Source organism: Hyaena hyaena, unplaced genomic scaffold, assembly GCF_003009895.1.
Source record: "Hyaena hyaena isolate Hyena2069 unplaced genomic scaffold, ASM300989v1 scaffold_459, whole genome shotgun sequence".
NCBI lineage: Eukaryota > Metazoa > Chordata > Mammalia > Carnivora > Hyaenidae > Hyaena > Hyaena hyaena.
The window spans coordinates 383,443-409,271 of NW_024081093.1; the positions used below are offsets into that span (position 1 = coordinate 383,443).

Here is a 25,829-nt window from a genome sequence, read left to right on the forward strand (position 1 = left end):
GTATAATGGGCACAGACTCACCGGTCCCTCCGCTCTCTCAGCCTCGGCCCTGTTGGAACGTTCTGGACAGGGGAACTTTGCTGGGGAGGGCTGTCCTCCCCGACACTGTGGCTCTTTTAAACCGAACTGAAGAGCTGAGCAACTGTAGACACAGAGGGAAGCCGGCAGTAGTCGGGGCGCCTTGGGCGTCCGACCTCAGCTCAGGTGTGAGCTCATCGTTTGCGGGTTCGAGCCCCAAATCGGGCTCTGTGCTGACAGCTCGGAGCCTGGAGCTGCTTCGGATCCTGTGTCTCCCTCTCTCTTTGCCCCTCCCCCGCTCATGCTCTGTCTCTCTCTCTCAAAAATAAACATTGAAAACAATTGAAAAGCTGGCAGAAGCTGAGGATATGATAGTGAAAGGCTCAGGACTGCTGTCAGCCCCTCGGCCGCGACTGCTACCCTAACAGACCATGTCCGTGGGAGCTCCGCGATTTCCAGTGGGGGGGGGGGGCAGGAAGGGGTCTTCCTGTCGCAAAGGGGGCGTGAAGCTACCTTGTCTCCTCCCTTTACATGAGTTATTGAATGTGGTCGACTAAAGCCCCCTGACTCCCTCCGAGGCACACACATCTAGATACGTGTTGCTCTGCTCTGAATAGCTGCCTTATGTATGCATCTGGCCTCCCCACCCCCGGCCCCTCTCAGGTCCCACCTGTTCGAGGCTACAGCACACAAAGGGTGCTTTGCCACTGCACACCCACTCAGGCAAAACTGCTCACTCGTCCAGGACACAAAGATCATGTCTACGACACAGAGCCGGCGAAAAGGGAAATTCTTTACATTAAAAATCCAACAAATACACTTTAAAAAAATTAAGGTGTCTCTTTTAAAAGACAACTGACTCCGTTTTCCTCTTTGATCTTGCAGAGAGCAAACCTTCCTAGCTTTCAGTTTTGGGAAGTGAGTAACTTAGTCACTCATTTTCTGCTTCTTACTTCTATCAGAAAAAAAAAAACCCACTTGAACTCAGCACAGATGGGTGAGGGACAGAGCTGGCGCTCACAGGAAGCCACGCGCCCTTCAAAGGCACCTTTCTTAGCGCTCAGCTCCTCGAACAAGCCTGGCACTGGCTCGCCGACGAGCGTCGGGACCACTGTTGGACACGGAAGGTAAGCAGGGACGGGCCCATTCCCGGGGTCTCAGGATGCACACTTGGTTCTGGTCGGCCGCGTGGACTTCGGATGCGCGGAGAGCCGGCCAGTCCCTCCACTCGGGCTTCCTGGGCATTCTGGGGCTCACTGCAGGCTCTGAACTCAGACTCACACGCCATCTACTTACACTCACGCCCTCCGAGCTCTCGTCTGAGGGGCACTTCTATATGCGGGACTCTCTCCCTGCACACATCTGGCCCGAGTCCACACGCTCAGAATACACAGATCACTTTTATCAAACATACATTTTTTCCTGCTCCTTGCTTCTAATCAAGGCTCCCAGGTCAAGAAACACCACACAAATAAGGCTGACGGAATAATTCCCAACATTTACCAGCTGCGTTTAGTTTTATTCTCCTGGCAGTTTCCCAACTCCTCAGCCTCCTCTGTTCCTTCAGTTTTTACCGGCAAAATGGTGGAGAGAGACTGGGATTGATGTTTATTTAACTGGAACTGATACTGATTTTACAACACTTGCTCCGAGATCCTGCGATGGCCCAGGTCCTCAGCGTCCGTCTACAGGAGTAAACCCAAATCTCTCTCTTGAGAAACCAAAGTTGGTTTGGGGGTTTGGGTGCACGGTGGTAAGGGTGGCAGGGAGGGAGGGGAGGGCAGTTAACTGAACAATGTGAAAAGGGTTGTGATAAAAGAATATCAGGGGCCATTAAGAAGGAAGCAAGAGGGGATGCCTGGCTCACTCACTCAGTAGAGCGTGCGACTTGATCTCAGGGTTGTGAGTTCGAGCCCCACGTTGGGTGTAGAGATCACTTTAAAAAAATCTTTACCAAAAAAAAAAAAAAAAAAAAAAAAAGAAGAGAAGAAAGAGGCGGTAGCCTTGAGTCAGAAAGCCCTTCATCCCTGAATTGCTCTGATCCGCAGGCGAACATGCATGTAGCTGTAAGGTCTCAACCTCTTCACCTGCCAATTTAGATAGGAAATGTGGGTAGCTGGGGAAGTAGAGAGATTTCATTTCTGGCCACGATGTGCCTTTTTGAGATCTGTCAGGCTAATTCCCACGGCGACAGGATTCAGTGCGTGGGACTGATTTTCGCACGTGGTTTTGATGAAACGACCAAGTTCCCTCTCATCGCCATCTGAATCCAGCAAAAACTACCTGAGTGCTCCTGCATCCAAGGGGCCTTCTGGACACATCCACTGCATTAGCGTCTGAGTGGCCCAGGAGCAGCTAGCCCCCAGGCCCGGGAGGCCAGGCATGTTCCCATCAAAGGCAGTGTTCCAGAATGACCTTGGGAGTGTACACCGGAGCTGACCTGCACAGCTCCCAGGGGCTATTAAAGACCATCAAGGATTCAGGAACTTTGGGAGGCAGTCGGAAGCTGGAATTCTGCCCTGGTGCAAGTATTTGCACCACAGGCACCAGCAAACACCATAAATCAGCATCTGCCCCCTCCGCAGAGTTGGTTTACTAGCACGTCACGGGGACTTGGGGCCCAAGGAACGAGTTCTGCATGTAACTGTGTGGCCTTTGGAAGTCATTTAGCTTCTCTGAACCTTTTGTGAGCCATGGCTCAGTATGCTTGCTTGGCTCCGAGCACCTGGCTCTGTCGGGAGTGCGGTGGGGGGCAGGGTCGCGGGAGTGGGATGAAATGCACGATACCAGGGAGCAGGCTTTGACATAGATATGTCATGCTTGCAGGAGGAATTCGAATTTTTATATAAAATCCTAGCCAACCTTCTAGCCCAACGATTACCTAAGCAATGACGGAATTTTTGGAGTTCGAATAGGAAGGGGAAACATGCACAGATGTTTAATCTTCATGTTTTGTTTTTGTTTTGTTTTTAAGTCACTAAGGTGGCCGTGGGTGGAGGGCTGTTGGGAATCTCACCTGGCCTGCAGGTGATTCACTAACCCCAGACTATCATTTTGAAATGCATCCTTGAAACCGCCTCCTTGAGAAGGAGGTTTTACGGTCCCCATTTACAAGTGAGGGACTTCAAGCCTCCCTGAGAGCGGGAGGGGAGTGCTGGAGCTGGGACTTGTCATCTGCTGACTCCAAAGGCCAGGATTGTTATTTTGGCTGCACTGCCCTGCGAGGAACAGAGCCCTTCAACTTGGGAAGGCTGGGAAGAGGGTGTCACGATCCGGGGCACAGTATTCGGCGCTATGCTCTGTATTCAGCACCATTTCAATTTGCTTCTGTTCTTACAGAAATCCTGTTTGCTCTTCCCCTCATTAGTTCTTGGTTGGGCTCAGACCCGTGTTGAGGAGCCTGCAGAGTTGAAAATGAACCCCACGGATACAGCAGACACCACCATGGATGAAAGCATCTATAGTAATTACTATCTCTATGAGAACATCCCCAAGCCTTGCACCAAAGAAGGCATCAAGGCCTTTGGGGGGCTCTTCCTGCCCCCTCTCTACTCCTTGGTCTTTCTGTTCGGTCTCCTTGGAAATTCTGTGGTGGTTCTGGTCTTGTTCAAGTATAAGAGGCTCAAGTCCATGACCGACGTGTACCTGCTCAACCTCGCCATCTCAGACCTGCTCTTCGTGTTCTCCCTCCCTTTCTGGGCCTACTATGCTGCAGACCAGTGGGTTTTCGGACTAGGTCTCTGCAAGATTATTTCCTGGATGTACCTGGTGGGCTTTTACAGCGGTATCTTCTTCATCATGCTCATGAGCATCGACAGATACCTGGCCATCGTGCATGCGGTGTTTTCCTTGAGAGCGAGGACCTTGACGTATGGGGTCATCACCAGCGTGGTCACGTGGTCCGTGGCTGTACTGGCTTCTCTCCCAGGCTTCTTACTCAGCACCTGCTATACGGAGCGCAACCACACCTACTGCAAAACCAAGTACTCGCTCAACTCCACGCGGTGGAAGGTGCTCAGCTCCCTGGAGATCAACATTCTGGGCTTGGTGATCCCCTTGGGCACCATGCTGTTCTGCTACTCCATGATCATCAGGACCCTGCAGCACTGCAAAAACGAGAAGAAGAGCAAGGCGGTGAGGATGGTCTTCGCCGTGGTGGCCCTCTTCCTGGGCTTCTGGGCGCCTTACAACGTGGTGCTTTTCCTGGAGACCCTGGTGGAGTTGGAGATCCTTCAGGACTGCGCCTTCGAAAGGCACCTGGACTATGCCATTCAGGCCACGGAGACCCTGGCTTTCGTTCACTGCTGCCTTAACCCCGTCATCTACTTCTTCCTCGGGGAGAAATTCCGCAAGTACCTCGTACAGCTCTTCAAAACCTGCAGGGGCCCCTTCCTGCCCTGTCACTACTGCAGGCTCCTGCAGCTCTACCCCCCCGACACCCTCAGCTCGTCCTACACGCAGTCCACCGGGGATCACGATCTCCACGACGCCCTGTAAGCCGCGAAGAGGCGGAGGACGGCGCGAGGCCCCCCGAAGGGAGAGCTGGCTTGCAATTGTACTATAGTCGGGGCTCCCGAGCCAGTGGCGGGAGGGAGCCCTTCATCCGCTGCCGAGCGTGGGCTTCTCGCCCCTCAGTCAGCTCCTCCTCTTGAAATCTGCGGGTGCGGTCCAGCAAGAGCTCACCCGGGCTGCGACGTCACCCCTTCCCCGGGCTTGCCTGCAGGGCTGAGTAAGCAGGAGGAGGACTCTGACCAGCATCTCAGCGAGGTCACACGTGACACTGTAAGGGAAGGACCGTTCATCCCCGGCTAACGTGCACCGATGGCGTTCTCTTGGGGGGGCCTGTGGAGAACGAATGGTGGAATCGGTCGCTACTTCTTGCCGTGAAAAACGGGCCCTTTAATTACTTTCTAGCTTTCGTGGGACAATAGCAAAAACTTTGACATGCTGTTCTAGAGCTTTCCTGTTAATATATCCGAAGCATGGTAGATTCCCTGGAGCCAGGTGTATGAGGAGACAGAGAGCAAAGTGCTGAACCCTGATCTGCTCTTTTATCTTAAAGGATTATCTGCTAACGGAGGCCAAACTTTCGATGCTGATTCCAGGTGTGAGGATGTGACGTGAAGGCATTAGCAAGGCCTGATGTCCAAACGTGAAATACAAGGCATTAAAACATCCAAACGTATTTGTGGAAATTCAAACATACTTTCATGTGCTTGTGAGCACATTTTGTTTTGATGATAACAGATGATATTCAAGTTTTACAAATAATACATAGGTGCAGATACATGGATGGGGGGGGGTCTTTTACTTGTTTACAAACAGAGCCTTCAAAACTAAAAATAAGAAAGGTTAATAAAGTATGACAGTGACGTGCCTGCCATTAAGGGAGGCAAGAATAATCAAGCCAAAGCTATTACCGATGTGGCACAACCAGTAATTATGAAGTTGTGAAAAATGTCATCCTCTCTGTTAAAATACTGGCTTCCTTTTTAACTTTGGGATGAGTCAAAGTTTCTCACCAGTCATTTTAATCGTGTCATTAAGCGTTTGACACCATTAAGTTAAATCTCTGTTCTTAGTCACAGACTTCATCAAATTCAACAGAGACTTTAATCAGGGTGGGAGAGCCCTGGAAGGCATTGCAAAACAAAAACCCATCTTGCAAACCATCAACCGAGTTACCGGCTTCAAATGCTTCTGTAAGTTCACACCTTATCACACGCTCTACATTTATAAAGGACGCACTTCCAGAAAGTATGTTTTTTTTTTTAAACGATTTTAAAGGGGTGGGGGTGAGTCGATGTGGCCTTTGTAGACAAAGATAAAATAAACTTGTACATAGTCTGACAGAGCCTCTTCTCCTGAGCCGGTTTGTGCCTGGTTTCCTGATGGGGACAGGGACCCGCGCCGCTGTGGGTGTGGAGGACTGATCCAGGGGAGGAGCCATGCGGCTGCCTGTGTAGACGCCGCCTGTGCGCACGCGGGGTGAGGAGGGCGGCCCGGGGACGCGGGGGTGGACAGCCATGAGGGGTGGCCCACCTCCTGGGTGGTGTCCCTAGGAGACCTCGTCCACCTTGTGGCCTGGTGACCCCGGCCCGCACGTCCTAGCTCTGGGGTCCCCTGTGAGCCTGAACACATCCCTCTCCTCTCAGCCTCAGTTTCCTTCTGTCTGTAAAGGGGAATACATTCCGGAAAGAGGAGGATTATTTCCTGGGACATCACGGGAGACAGGAACTTTGGGGCCACCGGCCAAAAGGGTTTCCCTGCCCCTGGGCTCCTCCCAGCTCCACGCGCACCATGGTAAACAGGTGGGGGTACAGTCGGCCCCCGCTACCATCCCTCCTCCTGAGCTCGGGTCGCCCATCGGCCCCAGCCACTCAGGCCGAGTGCCCCCTTGGGATGGGGAATTTGGAAGCTCTGGTGGCACTACACATGGCTCTCTGGGAACACTGTTCCTTTCCGGGAACAGAAACATGGAAAACAAGCCAGCAGGAGGTCTCACAAAGGTGAGTCTAACTCTACGTTGTCCACACTGGACCCCGGCCCTTCCCTGTGGCAATGTGCCCAGCTTCCGGGGAGCACAGGCTAGGTGCAGTTTGCTTCAGAGCGATAGAAACAGGGTGGTGTTTTGGAACATCGGGCCATGGATGTCCTAAACACTGCTGAATTGCTTGCTTTCAAATGATTAGTTTTATTTATTTATTAAATTTTTAAAAAATGTTTTATTTATTTCTGAGTGAGAGAGAGACAGCGGGAGCGGGGGAGGGTCAGAGAGAGAGGGAGACACAGAATCAGAAGCAAGCTCCAAGCTCTGAGCTGTCAGCACAAAGCCAGACTGAAACCACGAACCATGAGATCGTGACCTGAGCTGAAGCCAGATGCTCAACCGACTGAGCCCCCCAGGCGCCCCTAAATGATTAGTTTTATATAGTATGTGAATTTTACCTCAACAACAAGAACAGCAGACAATCAGCATCAGTATCTGTCCTACGGTGGGCACTCAGATTCTGCTGATTAAATACACTTCACCTCCTTGCAGTGAGAAGGGGAAACAGAGGGCGTTGGCGAAGGCTCTTCAGATCTTTAGGGAGACTTTCCTTGAGAAACTCTCTTAACAGCTTGGAACAGTTGATGCAGATAATTCCAGTGTGTTGGGTGTGTGTTTTGTGCAAAGCAGGATGCTAGGTTACAGAGAGAGGAGCAGGCTAAAGGAGGAAGCCCGCTCTCGTGGGGTTTCTAATCTGATAAAGGGAACACAAAGGTAAGATCAACTACAACACAAGATGGACACATCCGACAACAGAATGCTTTGGGACCTTAGAGGGAGGAGAAATGGATTCAAAGTTCATAATACAATTTGCTGTTGAAGTAGGCCTGGAGAAGGAACATGATTGTGGTGGACAGAAGGGAGGAAGGAGGGGCGCCTGGAGGGCTCAGTCAGTTAAGCGTCCGACTCGGGCTCAGGTCATGATCTTGTGTTTCGTGGGCTCGAGCCCCGTGTCAGGCTCTGTGCTGACAGCTCAGAGCCTGGAACCCGCTTCTGTTTCTGTGTCTCCCTCTCTCTGCCCCTCCCTGCTCACGCCCCGAATCTCTCTCAAAAATAAACATTAAAAAAAAAAAAAAGGAAGAAAGAAGGACATTCTAGACTGATGAAAGGCAGGTGCTGTTACGCGCACACTGTGATCGGGGAGTGCTGAGTGGTTTGTGGGGTTCTGTAGAGACCGGGTAGGGGGGCGTGGGGGACAGCAGCAAAGTAGGGGGAGATGATACCAAATGGAAAGTAAGGACCTGAGGGGCAGCGGTTTTGAGCTGCCTCCCGCGCCGGCCTTGAGAGGCGTAGTGGGTGCTGTGGTGCGCCGTCCACATCGCCCCATGTGGGACTGACACACTCACCGCACCAGCCACCAGGAGCACTGACGGCGGGCAGCTCTCAGCCAGTCTCCTTTCAGGACCGTCCTCCCTGGAGCACCTCCTATCCAGGGATTGAGTCATGAGCAGAAGTAAACCCTTGCTCTCCTGCTTCCGTGTGGGAGGACTCTGACAGCCTTTCCCGTTCCAGAGCTGCCCGCGAGCTCGGCTGGGCCTCTGCTGCAACTCCGCTGTAGTTCACTTTTTCCCACTGTCCGGTCTTGCTTCCTTCATGCCCTTACAGGCATTGTTCCCAAGAGGACTCCCCAGTAAAGCCCCTGAATGCTAATCTCAGAGTCTCAGAGTCTGCTTTCAGGAACCCCTGTCTAAAAGGAGGACTTTGGGAGATTAGGGGGGCAAATGAGCCCCTAGCACAAATGCAAATTGCCCCCCAGTGTGGGGAAATGAGAAGGCATCGTCTCTGCAACCGGGGTGCCCTTCGTTCATGAGCCTCTGGCCATAAGGTCCCATTTGACTCTTGGTGTCTATGCTTCCATTTGTCAATTGCACCTTTGCTCCCATAATTTGTCTGCCTCAGTCCCCGAGGCGTCTCCCTTTCCACCACTCTCTGTCATGGTCATGGACCATCTCTCTCCTTGGCTGCGCTGTAGCCACCTGACGTCTTATAATCTGTACCGGTCAGTGACTTCCTGGGCTCCAGTGAACCAGACAGAAGCTCCACCCACTTTTGTGTTCACAATACTTCACTCCTTAAACGTTTATAACGGCTGCAAATTCCCCTTGCAGAAAAGCCGAGATCCACCAGGTGCTTTCATATATCGAAACTCAATTCAGCTTCTTCGCAAAGTAGATAAGATTGGGTTTATCACCCCAAGAAACTGAGGTTCAGGGAAAACAATATTCTAATCATGAATTGAACTAACTCCACCAAGAGTAACTCCCACTTAACTGCCCAGCAAAATGCCTAGCACAAAGCATTCATTCAATTATTTTCTAATGAATAAGTGAATTCCCTTATCTCTTAATTAAGCTCTCTATATTGGCAATTCAAGTTTCTATTTCACTACATGAAGTTCGGCCGTCCTCTCTCCAAAATCCCCACCATGTTTCTAATAAAACTTCATGTGACAGAGTTCAAAGATTGAATTGTCTCCTAGTTCCAGAAATCAGTGGGTGTTCTCTGGGTCAAAAACTACTTCATTATGACTTTTGCTATGAGCATAGTTGCAGGAGTCTGCATTCTCACCTTCTCTAGGAAACCATAAAACAACAGTAAGAAGAATGAATTAAAAAGCAAACTCCATTTTCAGTCAAACCTGGAAAGAGATACACTTTTCAGATTTCACACTGTATGCAAGGGCTACTGAAAGTGGCCACTATCGGGCAAGAATTACGTGGGAGAAAGTGAAGAGAAGTGAATCAGAGGGGCAGTGCGACCGACTTCAGAGGTCCTGCACGGCGGGGCATAGCCTGAGCCAGGGCAGTGGACGTGGCCAGGACTTGAGGCAGAAACCTTTCTGTCTCGGTTTGGTTCGGGGAAGCAGAGGAAGCAGAATCACCAAATTTCAAATGTTCGGGGGGAAGTCTGTCTCTGTGGTAGGAAATGAGAAGCGAGTTGCTGGGTTGTGAAAACAGCCTGCAAAATATGTGACCCTCCCTGCCACCCTCGCCCCACCCCATGCACTCACACGTACAAACATACGCACGCTTAATAATTCAAAGCTAGACACTAAGAAAAGTAATATTGACTATAATCAGGGTAGGAATGCTATAGAAGTATAGTATATAGTATATATAGAAGTATAGAATACTATAGGAGAATACTATAGAAGGAATACTATAGAAGTTTGTATATGATCAAATATATCTGTCTCAGCTCAACATGTATACTGGGGCACTCCAGAGGTATTCCAGCTAAACACAAAAGAAGAGAAGGAAGCCTGTTATCACTTCTACGAAACATCGCACTGTATGTACTAGCTCCATGCTAGAAGAGAAAGAAATTAGTGGTATAAAAATTGGAAAAGAGGAAAATTCTACAGAATATCTGACCAGTATCCTTCAAAGCTGAGTATCATCAAAAGAAAAAAAAAAAAGGAAAGTCTAAGAGATTGTCATAGCCAAGAGGAGCCTAACGAGAGAAGACAACTAAATATAACTAGTTCTGGGATGGAAAAGGACATTACCTAAAAACCAAAGAAATCAGAATAAAGTATAAGCATTAGTTAATAATAATTTATTGATATTGGTTCATTAAACATAATATACCATGCTAATGTAAGATATTAATAATAAGGGAAATTGCGTATGGGATATCTGGGAACCCTCTATACTTTCTACATGATTTTTTATAAACCTAAAACTGTTGTGAAATATAAAGTTTAAATTGCAAAGGAAAAGACAAAGTGTCCCTTTTTTTAAAATTGCATTTTACTTATTTAAAAAATTTTTTTTAAATGTTTTGTTTATTTCTGAGAGAGAGAGAGAGACAGCGTGAGCAGGGGAAGGTCAGAGAAAGAGGGAGACACAGAATCTGAAACAGGCTCCAGGCTCTGAGCTAGCTGTCATCACAGAGCCCAATGCGGGGCTCGAACCCACGAACCGCGAGATCATGACCTGAGCCGAAGTCGGACGCTTAACCGACTAAGAACCCAGGCGCCTCGAGAATAGAAAATTTCTAATTAAGATATGTATTATATACCTGAAGTATATAGGAAATAGATATAAATACGTGGAAAAGCCCACTTTGTTATTTTTATTATTTTTAATGTTTAAATTTTATTTAAATCCAAGTTAGTTAACATGTAGTGTAGTAATGATTTCAGGAGTGGAATTCAGTGAGTCACCACCCAGTGCTCACCTACGACATCCAGTGCTCATCCCAACAAGTGCCCCCCTTAATACCCTCACCCATTTAGCCCATCTGCCCACTTGAAACCCCTCCAGCAACCCTCAGCTTGTTCTCTGTAGTTAAGAGTCTCTGATGGTTTGCCTCCCTCTCTCTTTTTATTTTATTTTTCTTTCCCTTCCTCTATGTTGATCTGGAAAAAACCCACTTTAAAAAATGTTTATTGGGGCGCCTGGGTGGCTTAGTCGTTTAAGCGTCCGACTTTCGCTTAGGTCATGATCTCACGGTTCGTGGGTTCAAGCCCTGCGTTGGGCTCTGTGCTGACTGCCAGCTCAGAGCCTGGAGCCTATTTCGGAGTCTGTGTCTCCCTCTCTCTCTGACCCTCCCCTGCTCACACTGTCTCTCTCTCTCTCCTAGAAATAAATTTTAAAAAAATATTTAATAAAAAAAATAAAAAATGTTTATTTATTTATTTATTTTGAGATAGAGCAGAAGACGGGGAGAAGGGGAGAGAGAAAGAAGAGAGAGAGAATCCCAAGCAAGCTCCCACTTTGGGGCTCTATCCCTCTCTCCAAAAAAAAAAAAAAAAAAAAAAAAAACCATGAGAATTTAGCCTATATTAAAGACGGCATTGAAAATCAAATGAGGGTTACATTAAATTTCTTATTTAAGGAGTGAACCAAATGGACGGCTTTCTGGAGGAAAAAATTAAGCTTTGATTCTTATATCACATCATACATGGTTAAACTCCAAAAGATAAAGTATTTAGGGGTGCTTGGGTGGCTCAGTTGGTTGAGGTTGATTTCAGCTCAGGTCATGATCTTCTGGTTTGTGGTATCAAGGCCCACATCAGGTTCTATGCTGAGAGTGCAAAGCCTGTGTGGGCTTCTCTCTGTCTCTCTCTCGCTCACTCTCTCTGTCTCTCAAAAATAAATTAACATTTTTAAGAAATGGGCATAAGTTGAAAAAAGATAAAGTATTTAAATGTAAAAATTGGAACGAAGAAGTTCAAATAGGAAACAGGAGAATTTCTTCATAATTTCTGAAAATTCCAAAGACTTAAACAGAAGATTAATAAATTCAGCTCTGTGAATATAAAAATATACATGACACAGACATCAGCAAAAGAAAAATCAGAAGACAGACAACCAACTGGTGAAAATGTTTATATGCAGTTGAACTTGTTCTCTAATAATTCAAGTGGCACATGGATGTTTAGGCCATTATTCTCCATATGGTGGAAATATTTAATAATAAAAAAATTAATTAATCAATGGATATCCATACTATGCAATGTGATGCTATTAAAAAGAATGCTTTTCAGCTACATATCGACTATCATGCAGAAATGTCCATGATATGTTAATAGCTTTTTATTTTACTTATTTATTTTTAGACTGAATTACTGTTATTAATATATACATCAAGCTATTGACATGAGGACTCCATGTAGATGTAGTTTTTCCCTGAAAGATGGTGCCCACAGGTACAAAGATGCAGAGATGTCTAGAGCCTTCAGATGTTTACTTGAAAAGATTCTTTTTTTTTTTCTTTCCCAGAGAGATAGAGAGGGAGAATGGGGGAGAGAGGCAGGGGAAGAGAGAATCCCAACCATGCTCCACGCTCAGCTTGGAGCCCAAGGCGGGGCTTGATCCCATGACCCTGGGATAATGATCTGAGCCGAGATCAAGAGTCAGATGTTCAACTGACTGAGCCACCCAGGCGCCCTGAAGAGATTCTCCAACAGCAGTTTGATATTGGGTTTCCTCATCTAGCTGAAGATTCACAAATTCTCCGTAATCAAACATGTCTTCAATTTAGATGATTAACGAAATTTCTAGTCATCTGGCTAGGATCTCCACAAGGAAGAGACACACAAATAGACACATCACAGGAACTATCTGAAATAGCGGATTACTGGTACAATGATCCAGTGAACGCTGTCTGGTAAAATTCGATTCTTGACACAAGGGACACGGAAAGGTGGGAAGCCCAGAAGAACTTATATTTTCTTGATAAGTTTTTCTGTTACCAGATGTCGATGTTTCACTCTTATTACTGCTCTCTGCTGAGTCTGAGAGACCGGAAAGTTTGGAATGATAGAGGAAACACCATATTCATCTTGGTACTTCTTACAAGATTTGTCATGATGTCTCATGCGATAGAATTTAATCTGGTTTGCACAGTATCTGCAGCTACCGGAAAACCTCCTCATGAGAATTTCAAGGCCTATGGCCTGTTCAGGACAAGCTCTCTCTCTTTCTCCCAGTCACACTTCCACGACAGAGGGGGCCATATATTCTGCTTTCTCTCATCGTAGTCAGGAAGTATTTTGTACAGAAAACTTGCTGACAGGTCGGGTCCTCACGGATGTTTTGTGGACCTCCTGACCATGCAGTAGGAATCATCTTCAGTGTAGGAAGTGGCCGCCAAGAACCCCTTGGCCTCCGGGAGGGCTGCGGGCCCAGGCAATGGCAGCACCAGACTCTCTACGCGAACTATTAACAGCATTTTAAAAACTGGAAGGATAAACCCCGAACTTAACCCCCAAACTGTTAGCCATTAAAAAAATTTTTTCCCCAGATCTATCGAGCTATTATTGATGCTAGCCATTTCATAGAGGGAAGAATTATGCTTTATATTCTCTAGGCTTCTTTATTTCTTTCAACCTACATGCATTACTTTCATAGCCTGTCAGCACAATAGAAATATTTCCAGTTTAGAAAATAAAAGGAGACCTTGGTGATTATGGAAGGCTGACTAAGGAACCACAGAGAGAGATTCTGAAAAAGAGGGCTCACAGGCGAGGTGAGCAGGGGACGCACATCCTGACACGACACCTGCCACGAAGGTCTCGGTGCTTTGAAGAAGATGCTTACATCAGTGCGGGAAGTGGGTCGCAGGGTTCACGTTTGGGGCGAGTACAAGATAGCATTAGGAGCCTGCAGAACATTTGCATTCCTTTGATCACACGGAAGATAAAGAGACTCTAACTGGAGCCCAGCGAGGCAGGAGAAAGATCTCCATCGAATGTGCGCTGTGCAGCCTCCTCTCCAGGGCTGCCTTGGCTGGAGGGAGGGATTCCTCCTTATTTTGATGACGTCACCATGAAAACATCACATGCAAAAGAAGTGATGCGTTTTGTGGTCTGGCTGGGCTCCTCTTGGGGGGATAACTGAGGGGGAGTTAGAGAGGGCTCATGCAGTGGATAAGAAGTGACTTAGGATGAAACAGGTTTGAACTGTGCCTTGAAAACTTCTTGAGGTCATAGAATTCATGCGTTGCTCACTAGGAAGACTTCTAGTTAGGGTGCAACAAAAAAAAATCACAGTTTGAGGGTCGTCTTGTTTTCTAAAACTTACCGAGACGGCAGATAACCTGAAACAAGAGAGACTTAAAAGATGGTTCCGTACAAGGGCCACGTTGGAAAACAGATCGATGGTTATTTGTAAAGTTGAACGTATACCTACCATGCAATCCAGGAATTCTACACCTAGGTATTTCCTCAAGTGAAATGAAGATCTCAGTCTATAAAAAGATTTCTTCTATGGGCGCCTGGGTGGCTTAGTCGGTTAAGCATCCGACTTTCGCTTAGGTCATGATCTCGCGGTTCGTGGGTTCGAGCCCCGCGTCGGGCTCTGTGCTGACTGCCAGCTCGGAGCCTGGAGCCTGTTTCAGTCTGTGACTCCCTCTCTCTCACTGACCCTCCCCTGCTCACGCTGTCTCTCTCTCTCCTAGAAATAAATAAAAAAACATTAAAAAAAAAACTATTAAAAAAAAAAGATTTCTTCTAGAATGTTCATAACATCATACTTCATGGTAAAAGACTGAATGCCTTCCCCTTCAGAAGATCAGGAAGACGCAAGTATGTCTGTTCTTGCCACTTCCATTCATGTTGTATCTGAGGTTCTTGGCGGGGGGGGGGGGTGTGGGGGGGAGGCAGGAAAAAGAAATAAAATGCTTCCAGATTGCAAAGGAAGAAGTAAAACTATGTAAAATGACATAATCTGAGGAATCCATAAGAAAGCATTAGAACAAACAAATACATTCAGCAGATTATAGGATACAGTGTCAATATACAAAAATCGATCACATTTCTATATGCTGGCAATGAGTAATCTAAAAAAGAAATGAGAAAACAAGCACATGAACAAGAACATAGATAAATTTAACAAAAAAGTGCAAGACGTGTGCACTGAAAGCTAGAAAACATCGTGGAAGTAAATAAGAGGTGCGCTAAATCGATGAAGGGACATCCTGTGTTCATCAATTGGAAGATTTGGTAGCTTAAGTATATTTTTTAAATGTCAATACTTTCTTTTTTTAAAGTTTATTTATTTTTGGAGAGAGAGAGAGAGAAAGCGGGGGAGGAGATAGAGAAAGAGGGAGAGAGAGAATCCCAAGCAGGCTCCCCACTGTCAGCACAGAGCCTAAACATGGGGCTCAATCCCACAAACTGTGAAATCATGACCTGAGCCAGAATCGGACCAGACACTCAACCGACTGAGCCACACAGGGGCCCCAAAATGTTAGTACTTTCTAAATTGATTTCTAGTTTCACTAAAATCCCTATCACAGTCCCAGTTGGCTTAAAATATTTGTGTGTGTGTGTGTGGAAACTGACAAGCTGATTCTATACAGCAATGAATGGGATCCAAAGGCCTAAAACAACTTTGAATGAAAATAAAGTTGGAGCACCCTCACGTCCCAATTTCAAAACTTACTACAAAACTACTGTGATTAAGACAATGGGGTACAGCATAAGGATAGACCTAAAGATCAAAGGATTAAACTTGAGAGTCCAGAAATAAATGGTCCAGAAAATACAGTTCACGGATTGTTTGACTTGGATGTGAAGAGAAGTCAATGGTGGGGAAAGAATGGTTTCTTTCAAAAACCAGTCTTGGGAACAACTGGATATTCACATGCAAAAGAACGAAGCTGGACCACTACCCCACTCCACACACACACACACACACACACACACACACACACACACACACACACAATGAAAACAGATCCGAGATCTAAATGTAAGAGTTAAACCATAAAGTTTTTAGGAGAAAACTTACTTTATGACCTTCAGTTAGGCAAATTTGTAGAGACAAAAACTTGATGAATGGTTGCTTAGGGCTAGAAGAGGGAGATGGAGAGTGACCAGTAACGGACATGGGTTTCTTTTTGAGGGGATAAAAAGCTTCGAATTGTAGATTGTAGTGATGGTTGCATGACTCTGTGAATATGCCAAATATTGCTGAATTGTGCATTTTCTTTCTGTTTTGTCGTTGTTTATTTATTTATTTATTTTTTTGAGAGAGAGAGAGAGAGAGAGAGAGTGCACATGAGCAGGGCATGCGGGGTGGTGGAGAGAGAATCTCAGGTAGGCTCCATGCTCGGTGCAGAGCCTGATACGAGGCTCAATCCCATGACCCTGGGACCATGACCTGAGCTGAAATCAAGAGCCAGATGCTCAACCAACTGAGCCCCCCAGGCACCTTAAAGTGTGCATTTTCAATGAGTAAATTTACATTATGTGAATTATATCTCAATAAAAATATTTAATAAAAGAATGTTTATAATAGTTTTATTCATAACAGCCAAGGGGCTCAATAGCTTAAGCATCTGACTTCAGCTCAGGTCATGATCTCACGGTTTGTGAGTTCAAGCCCTGCATCGGGCTCTGTGCTGACAGCTGAGAGCCTGGACCTTACTTCAGATTCTGTGTCTCCTTCTCTCTCTGCCCCTCCCCAACTTGCACTCTCTCTCTCTCTCTCAAAAATAAATAAACAGTAGAAAAAAATTTCATAATAGCCGAACACTGAAAATAATCCCATTGTCCATTAGCAAGAGATAAACAAGTTGGGTATATTGATGAAATAGGATACTACCCAGTAAATAAGTGAAGGACACTTCATGTACACAACAACATTGTTAGGCCTCGGAAACATTGTGTTGAGCAAAAGAAGCCAGACACAAATGGCACATATTATAGGATTCTACATGTCTGCATGATGAAGCTTAGATCTTACTGGGTGTGGGTGCCCTCAGTGGATACATTCATCAACATTTATTGTACTATACACTTAAAAATATACACGGTTTATGGCGTGCAAATTATACATCAATAAAAAAACATTGCAGGCATGCCCGGCTGGCTCCGTCAGTGGAGCGCGCATCCCTAGATCTCAGGGTTGTGAATTCGAGTCCCATGTTGGGTGTGGCGATTACTTAAAAGAATAATAAAATCTTAAAAATATATATTGCAGAAAAATGCTAGGCTGAAGCAACTTGGGGGATCAGCAGTGGGAAATGAGAGCAAAGTGGTGAGCAAAGGTGGAGACCTCAAGTCCGTTGGATCCTGGAACCTGAAGCTGGCAGGGGCTCCCAGGAGTTCCGGTCCTATGTAGTAGCTCTGCTCCTTTTGACATGAGGGGCTTGAAGTCTGAGGCTACATCAGGACAGGGATGCCTCAGCCCTGAAAGAAGACGGAAGAATGGCTGGTTGGCAGCTGTAGACCTTGTAAGCCGGGGGGTAAGCACAAACTCTAACCTACTGACCGGAAGGGGTGTTAAGGCGAAGTCCCTAGAAGCAGAGTCTGAGACAGAGTCCAGTGCAGGTGGTTTACTAGCGGCTGCTCTGTGGAGAAGGGAAGAAAGGATGCAGGAGAGGGAAGGGGAAGAAGGTAAGCAAGGGTGTGTTCCGTATTAGGGTTCTCCAGAGAAACAGAACCAATGAGAGGTTATCTATCTATCTATCTATCTATCTATCTATCTATCTACCTACCTACCTACCTACCTACCTACCTACCTGTCTGTCCATCCGTCCGTCTGTCTGTCTATCCTCCCACCCACATGTCATCTATCTAGAGCCTTTTCTAAAGAATTGGCTCATATGGTTATGGAAGCTGACCAGTCCCAAGATCTGCCAGGTGAGTCTGCAAACTGGAGACACAGAAGAGCTAATGGTATAGTTCCAGTCCTAGAGCTTGAAACCCGGGGAGAGCCAATGTTTCAGCTTGAGTCCGAAGGGAGGAACAAAACCAATGTCCTACCTTGAAAGCACTCAGGCAGAAGGAAGTTGCCTCTTTTACTCATGGGAGGGTCAGCCTCTTTGTTCCAGTCAGGTCTCCAACTGATTGGGTGAGGCTCACCCGCACCACAGAGGACAATCCGCTTTTCTCAAACTAGAGACTCAAGTGTTAATCTTAACCAGAACCCTTCACCCAGAATAATGTTTGACCAAATGTCTGGACACTCCATGGCCTAGTCAAGTTGACTCATAAAACTAACCGTCACAAGTTCCCTGCATAGGCCTGATCCTAGAGGGCCCCTCAGATGTGAATTATACCACAAAATTAATCCCACTTTGAGGCAAAGGGTCTGGTCCCTTGTGTCTCCGTGTCAGGGAGGCATCCCCTTTGTTGAGCCAAGAGTAGTTCTCTGGGGAAGGGAACAGCCAATGCTCACAGCAGATAGAGGAGGGGCTCACCAGCAGGCAAAGGCTTCTGGGTAGGGCACCCACAACATCCTGTGCATAAGCAACCTCAAGATTCCTATACGGGGATGAGGAGCACAGACAGACAGAAACAAATCTTTATAAGCAAACTAACAGAAAACCGCCTAGTGAAAATGAGCTTGCAAACCAAAACCCCATAGTCCAAGGAAAAAAACTGTAATTCTAAAATAGTGACAAAGATCAATAATCAAAACAGGAGCTCACTTGAGATGAACTCAGTGTAATAGAATAGGGCAGAAAATACTTTTTTTTTTTTAAAGTTGTTTGCTTTTATTTATTTTTTTAATGTTTTATTTATTTCTAGGAGAGAGAGAGAGAGACAGCGTGAGCAGGGGAGGGTCAGAGAGAGAGGGAGTCACAGACTCTGAAACAGGCTCCAGGCTCTGAGCTGGCAGTCAGCACAGAGCCCGACGCGGGGCTCGAACCCACGAACCGCGAGATCATGACCTAAGCGAAAGTTGGACGCTAAACTGACTAAGCCACCCAGGCGCCCCAGAAAATACTTTTAAATAACTATGCCGCTCTATTTTGAGGAAGTCATAAAGCCCAGTAAAATAACAAAAGATGCTATGACACTTACTGACACCAGGATGGGCTGATCGTACCAGAGGTGTTAAAAGATATACACGCAGGTGTCAAAAGTAAACTTCCTTCTAGAACTGAACTTAATTTCTACCTTGAGATCCCAGTCCTTTCCCAGAGTTAAAGACACAATCTCAGTGAATTCAGTGCCTCGCCCGTTCCCCCTTTCCTCACTACCATGTGATGTTACCATTTGGGAAAGAGACTCTGGTCTTTGCCATGTGTTGAAGTCACTACCTGCTGAGTTGCACCTCCTCCTGTCTGGACTTCAAAGAGCAATCCATGAGGTGCCCTGCTGAGGTGACCGGCCCTCGCTTCCAGGACGTCCACAGGCTGCTTATCGGATCCTCTGTCGCTCCTCCTGTGACACAGGACACGCTCCATTTTCTCCTGTTTTGCTCGGTGGCCTCAGGAGCCCTCATGAGGCTGTCTGGAGCCTCCACTACTTCTAGCCAGCTCGGGAGACCTTCCTCCTGCCCTCCACTCCGTGTGTGGCTCATGGGAACCCTCGAAGGCCGTGTTGGTCCACGTGTAGACACCCATTTGCCGCGCTGTCTCCACACTAGCCCTGTGAGGGGGATCTCAGGGATCCCGCTTCCTCCCCACGCTTGATCTTGAGAACGACGGCTCACAAATCCCCGTTTGCTCAGGTATCAGAACCTTGGTGGGGATTCTATCAGGCCGCCTAAGCCCAAGGGCTTGGTCACGGGAGGTGGCTGGGCGAGGACTCCTCTCGGGGACGCAGGGACGCTCACTACCAACTGCCCCTTCTGCTTTCCTTCTGACTCCTCTCCTGCTCCCTCTCAGCCCAGCCAAGCCGCTTGCCTCTAGGGCCCCTTCCAAAGAAGCTGGACGTGGAGGGCAAAGGTGACGATGTGTCATTTCAGGAATACAGACGGGACATGTTAAAAATTATTAGAACTTCTGATGTGCGAGGAGCCAAAGAAGAGGAGGGAAGTAAAGACAGAAGGATGGGCAAGCAACATGGATGGTGGTAGAATGTCTTGTGAAAACAGGAACATCTAGGGACTCCTGCGGGCTCAGTCGGAAGAGCATGCGGCCCTTGATCTCAGGGTTGTGAGTTCCTGCCCCACGTTGGGGGTAGAGGTGGCTTACAATCTTTTTAAACAAACTGGAATATGTAATATTCAAAACTCCTGAGCTTGTGCTGTTGAAATATAGACCGCCCCTTGCCCCCAATCTCTTCAAAGCCTCTGTAGAGTTCTAAAGATAAAAAGGCCTGGTGGGGGTGAGGTTCTTGTGAAACTCAAGGGACTCAGCTCCACATTTGAGTCAAGGTACTGCAAAAGAGTGTGTGGGATGATCGCTCATGAACTGAACTAATTCAGTGGAAGTGGAGGCAGACTGTGTAGCCAGAGGAAATGATGAGAAAGTAAGCCCTCCAGGGGTTCACAGAAACTTGGGAAGGTTTTGAAGACAGATCTTATCTAGATCCTTAAAGAGGACACCTGCCCCTCACATCTCTGCTGACATGCCGGAAGGAATGCGAGAGACACGTGGACACCCTCTCAGTCTGTTGACACAGTCACAGAAGAACTCTTTCACCCAGGAGGCATTGACTGAGAACCTTCGAGCGGCTAGCTGTGCCGAGGACTGAGGATCCAAGAATGAAAATCACATGGAACTTGTCATGCAAGCTCTCTGAGTCCACGGTAAACAAATACGCACAAGGCGATGGGCTCCGTGCCGTAGAGGGGATGTCACTGGAGAGAGCAGTAACAGCCCCTGCTCTAATAAACTTCAGGAGAACTCAGCTCTTGGAGAGCTTGTGGGAGCTTACTTGTCATCCCACACATTTCCTCTTCTGCCCCCAAGGCTCACAGAATGGTGTGCGGACGTGGGTCCTGATCCGCAAGTCTGCATTTCTGTCACGGTGCCCTGGATATTTGTTTATGGGTCCTTTGCCTAATTAAAAGTGGGAAGTGTCTCATCTCTGTTGATGACTGTGATCATCATGAACTACTGCTTCCTGTGCACAGGGTGGCACCCCAGATGCTCCATGATCACCACCTATGGGAGAACACACGGAAGGGATTAAGAACAAGTGTCATCAAAACAGGAAGTTGCCCATCGTCTCAACAACCTTTGGGTGAGAGAACTGCCTTAGTGTCCAGAGTTAGCGTGAAGAACAACAGGCTCTTTTTCGAGCCTGGCCTTTGTCCCAAAGAAACTGGGAGGGACTCTTGGCACATTTAGTGTGAAGATGCAGGGAATTTCAGGGACAATGTCGTTCTTTATCAAGTGGGAGTTGGAAAGGGCAATTCTCCTCCGCCATTTTCCACGCTCGCAGCAATCAAAACAGGTTTCGTAAGTTTCAAGAGTTGAGGAAGGAAATAGCTCCTGTACTGTATGTAGATCTCCCAACAGGGGAGCTCATGGGCTGCTGACACGGTACGAATTTTGTAACAAAAATTCCTGCAAAAAGCCCAACTTTCCTTTCTTTTAATGGATGAACAAACCCAAGGTAAAATACTAGTTGGGGTAACCTGGAGAGAGAGGAGCGCTGCGAGGGGGAGGCCTTGCTTGGCCTGCTGGGGTAGCTTGGGAAGGGAGAGGAAAGGGGGGCAGGGGAGACTGGGCCCGAGCTCTGGGCTGACTGGCTGTGACTTCGAGTCTCTGTTTCCCTTCTTGGGACTCAAAGTTCTCTGCCTTCGTGATACAGATTAAAATTTGAGTATTTTAGTTTGTAGTTCCCAAAGCTCTATTTAGTTCTTCTCTAAATCTGTGATGTGTCCTCATAGTTTCCTATCCACTGCAGATATTTTCAAGGTCGTTTATTGGTTTTTAAATATTGTCTTTATTCTAAAATATGTCTCACACTTTCAGTACTTGAAGCCCGTCTGGGTCTGTTTCTGCTGGTTCTAGTATATTCAGCTTTGTTTCCGTGCACATATCTGGTCGTACTTGACTGTGACTTCTCATTGACCCTGAAAAATATTTGGGGGGATTTCCCAAGATGTGGGACGAGGCTGTCCTTATTCCAAAGATGATTTTGAGTTTGCTTCTGTCAGACACAAAGGGGCATTATCGGGTTCGTACAATATGTTAGCTCACAGCCTAATGTTTCTTGGGCTGCCTCAGTGATGCGAGCTTCTTTCGACCCCCAGTCCACACAAGGGCTGGCCTGTGCTCACAGCCTCGGGGAGGGCTCAGAGCAGCTACTCCAGCCTTGCCACACATCAAGGCACTTGTCCCTAAGCCCCCCGGGGATTCAGACAGCAGAAGGCGGTTTCCTTCTGTCTCATTGGTCCCCTAAGGATTGGAGCCACCCAGGGTAACATGGCTCGGGCTCCTCTGAGACCTCCTGACCTTGAAGCCCCCTGAGCCCCACGCCTCACGAAGCCACCCAGGACAGTCCCCACTTTCTCTGTCAGTTTACTCTGGATCACCAAGTGCAAAAATGTCGCCGAATGATTTATCTCCTTTTTATTATCCCATCAGCTTTTCAGAGCTCTGTGATAAAGGATTCTTCGTTTCTCCTTAGAGTCCTACCATTATTTTCTCTCTCTACACATACGGATTTTTATGTAAACATATAAATATATATAGTTAAAATATATACATATATATTAAAATTTTTTTAAAACATTTATTTATTTATGAGAGATAGATCATGAACGAACGAAGGCCGGGCTCTGCAACAGTGGGCTGTTGGGGAGGGAGGCCCGGGGTGGAGAATACCTCGCTTCCTGACTTGTGGCCACGGGGCTCTTGCAGGTACAGGCCCCGCTGCTCTCCCCGTGCATGTGCACGACCAGGGGGCAAATCCCCAAAACCTGGGGCCACGGCTCACACCTAGCCTGATGGGAGCCGAGCAGCACGGCTGAAATAGTGTTCTGAGTTTTCTCCAAGGGAATACAGAACTGTCTCCTTGCAGCCGAATCAACCAAGGCAACCTGTCTATGGAGAAAGAGTGAGGGATTTGCAGGCGGGAGACTTGAGTTTTAGTTTCCGTCCCCGCAAGTTGGGTAAATCACAATGCCTCTACTTCTCGATTTTCCTAAACTACAAATTGGGCTGCATATCCCTTGACTTGTTTCTTCAAAAGGTTCTTTTTTAAAAAAAAATTCTTAATGTTTTTATTTATTTATTTTTTAAAAACTTTTAACGTTTTATTTATTTCTAGGAGAGAGAGAGAGAGACAACGTGAGCAGGGGAGGTTCAGAGAGAGAGGGAGTCACAGACTCTGAAACAGACTCCAGGCTCTGAGCTGGCAGTCAGCACAGAGCCCAACGCGGGGCTCGAACCCACGAACCGGGAGATCATGACCTAAGCGAAAGTCGGACGCTTAACCGACTAAGCCACCCAGGCGGCCCTGTTTTTATTTATTTCTGAGAGAGAGAGACAGAGAAAGACAGTGCAAGCGGGGGAGGGGCAGAGAGAGAAGGAGACACAGAATCTGAAACGGCTCCAGGCTCTGAGCTGTCAGCACAGAGCCCGATACGGTGCTTGAACGGACGAACCATGAGATCATGACCTGAGCCGAAGTCAGAAGCTTAACTGACTGAGCCACCCAGGCACCCCCTTTCTTTTTTAATGTTTATTTATTTTTTAGAGAGACAGAGAGAGACAGAGCACAAGCAGGGGAGGGGCAGAGAGAGAGGGAGACCGAATCTGAAGCAGGTTCCAGGCTCTGAGCTGTCAGCACAGAGCCCGTCTCGGGGCTCAGACTCACAAACCATGAGATCCCGACCTGAGCTGAAGTCAGAAGCTTAACTGAATGCACCCCCCAGGAACCCCCAAAAGGTTCTAATAAAGATGCAGTGAGACACTGTACGCAACACAAAACTTACAAGTATGAGTATTTGTTATTATTGCCATTGTTGTTTTATGACTCTTGCTAAAATGCCGTCAGAGTTTAAGACAGGAACCTAGAAACTTCAGCGGGTAACAGATGTGAGGACACAGCCATCATCCAGGTGCAGAGAGCTCCAAGCCCTGCATCTCTCTTCACTTCCAAGCTCCGGTCAGACTGAGCTGCACGGCATCAGCTTCTGGAATTCTCCGCGCTCCCTCCAGACCCTGGACCTCTGCAGGCCCCACGTCCCTCCCTGCAGTGCCCGTCTGCCTCCTCTCCTCCTCTGACCCCCCATCTGGCTCAGCGCCGGGGAGCTAGCCCTGAGCGACCCCGACTCCACACCAAGTCCGCGGGCAGGTCCGTGCGTCACAGCACTCCTGATCTTGTCTGGGCCCCGTCTTTCCAGCACGACGCCGCATTGTCCGTTCACACATCTCTGCTCCCTGAGAGGCAGGAGCGTGGGGTTTGGACTAAGGACAAATACACACGGAGTAAGTGAAAAGAAAGAAAAAAAGCCTGGTCTGAGTTTAAGCTGAGAAGTCGGCTCACCACCCCGAGAGAGATAAGCCCCGAAACCTTGGGGATCCCCCCCCGGCACTTCTCGGGACACGTCACGGTTTCTGAGGGCACGGGAGAGGACAGGGTGTGCCACAGGAGCCCGGGCGTGCTGGGGGAAGACCCCATTGCTTGGTAAAAATTAAAGCGAAGCTGAAGTCAATTGGACGGATCTCACCTCTTGCCGAGAAATCTCAGTCAAAAGATGTCAGTAAAGGTAACAAAGGAGGAAGGCAGCCTGGGCTTTAAGGACAGGGCCCGTCATCTCACCCGCCATGTGCTGTGGGTGCTGGCTGGTTCGCACAGTGCACTCCCAGTCTGTGTCAGAGCCCTAATTCTCATAGGACCGCCAGGGGCCAGGTTACCTGTGAAAGAGACAGCAGAATTCAGTTCATTAGACGCAGGCTGAACCTCTCTACTGTGGACCAAGCCCTCTGCTTTGCCCAACAGGGGCTCCGGCCAAGAGTGAGTAGAACCCCGTTTGTGCTCCCAGGGCCGCAGGCGTTTAGTGGCCTGGACAGAAACGCACAAAACTAACTGTGCTACAACCCAGCACTACGCGTACATGTGAGGTTTTGGTTATTTTAATGGCCACCAATTCTCTGTCATTCCTTCCATCGAGTGGTTGGATCTATGGTCCCTCCCCTTGCATCTGGGTGTGCAGTGGAGGTGACACCGTGACTCCTTAAAGGGCCCTGCAGCTTCCTCTCTGTCCTGTTAGAAAGCCTAGTCTCTTCAGAACCTGCTGCCACACTGATGGAGCCAGAGCCACACAGAAAGGCCACATGCAGTCACTCCAGCAATGGTCCCCCGACCTCAGGTTTCAAGTCACCCCAGCTGGACACGAGGGAAGGAAACTCCAGGGGATCCCGTCTCCAGCAGAGGCCCCACACATCACAGAACTAAGACAGGCCACCCTCCCATGTCCGTCCAGACTTCTGATCTGCAGAATCACGTCCATCACAAAACGGCTGTCGTGTGCCATTTACACAAACTTACTGAAGTGCTTTATATACAGCTACAGCCAACAACCAAAATAGTACACGATGAGAAATGCCCTCTGGGCTAGGAGTTCAAAGAATATTGAACAGAGAATTCAATATTGAATATTCAAAGAATAAAGAATATTGAATGCCAGAATAGGCAGTGGGAAGTATCTTCCCCCTTCTTCTTCTGTAAAGGCTTTTCCGTGCGCAGAGCTGGAGGAGGGGCTCAGTGCTTCTTGGAGGCCTAGGGAGCCTTCCCATCCGGTGGCTGGGACACTGGTCAGCTTCTCTCACTTCTTCCTGGTGTGGAGGTGAGTCTCCCCCTTTCCTTGAGGAGCTGGGAGGCCCACGTGTCCTTGCAGACCTTGAGGCGCTGCTCATACAGGGCAAAAGCTGCACACCCCTTGAATCACATCTTGCGTGAGCTTGGTGTGCTTGGTGAGGTGCTGCGGGCAGCCGTGTGTTGCTCGTTCAAGTTCTTGGTCACCCTGTGGCCCTTGTTAAGACCCAAGGCCATGGGGTAGTGCGGGGCTGTGGCTGCTGGTCTTCCAAGGCCGCAGTGGTGGAAGGACCTTACTCGGGTTTTGAGAACAAGAGTCTTTTCCGTAGGCTGGCGTTGCCGTCCAGCCTCTGC

The 25,829-nt window shown here is 47.8% G+C and overlaps 1 protein-coding gene and 1 pseudogene across 2 annotated transcripts; one reads left to right on the forward strand and one right to left on the reverse strand.

Moving 5' to 3' along the window:
* Nucleotides 1–1,044: 1,044 nt before the first annotated feature.
* CCR4 (C-C motif chemokine receptor 4) lies at nt 1,045–5,802 on the forward strand. Of its 2 annotated transcripts, none has more exons than XM_039253741.1 (2): nt 1,045–1,145; nt 3,358–5,802. In XM_039253741.1, exon 2 carries the CDS (start codon nt 3,433–3,435, stop codon nt 4,513–4,515), a length of 1,083 nt encoding a protein of 360 aa, XP_039109672.1. In that variant the 5' UTR covers nt 1,045–1,145; nt 3,358–3,432; the 3' UTR covers nt 4,516–5,802. The 2 variants fall into 2 exon arrangements, with proteins under 2 accessions (XP_039109672.1, XP_039109671.1); XM_039253740.1 differs by having other exon boundaries at nt 1,089–1,145; nt 3,386–5,802.
* On the reverse strand, nt 4,577–22,602 carry LOC120246268 (annotated as a pseudogene).
* Nucleotides 22,603–25,829: the final 3,227 nt, after the last annotated feature.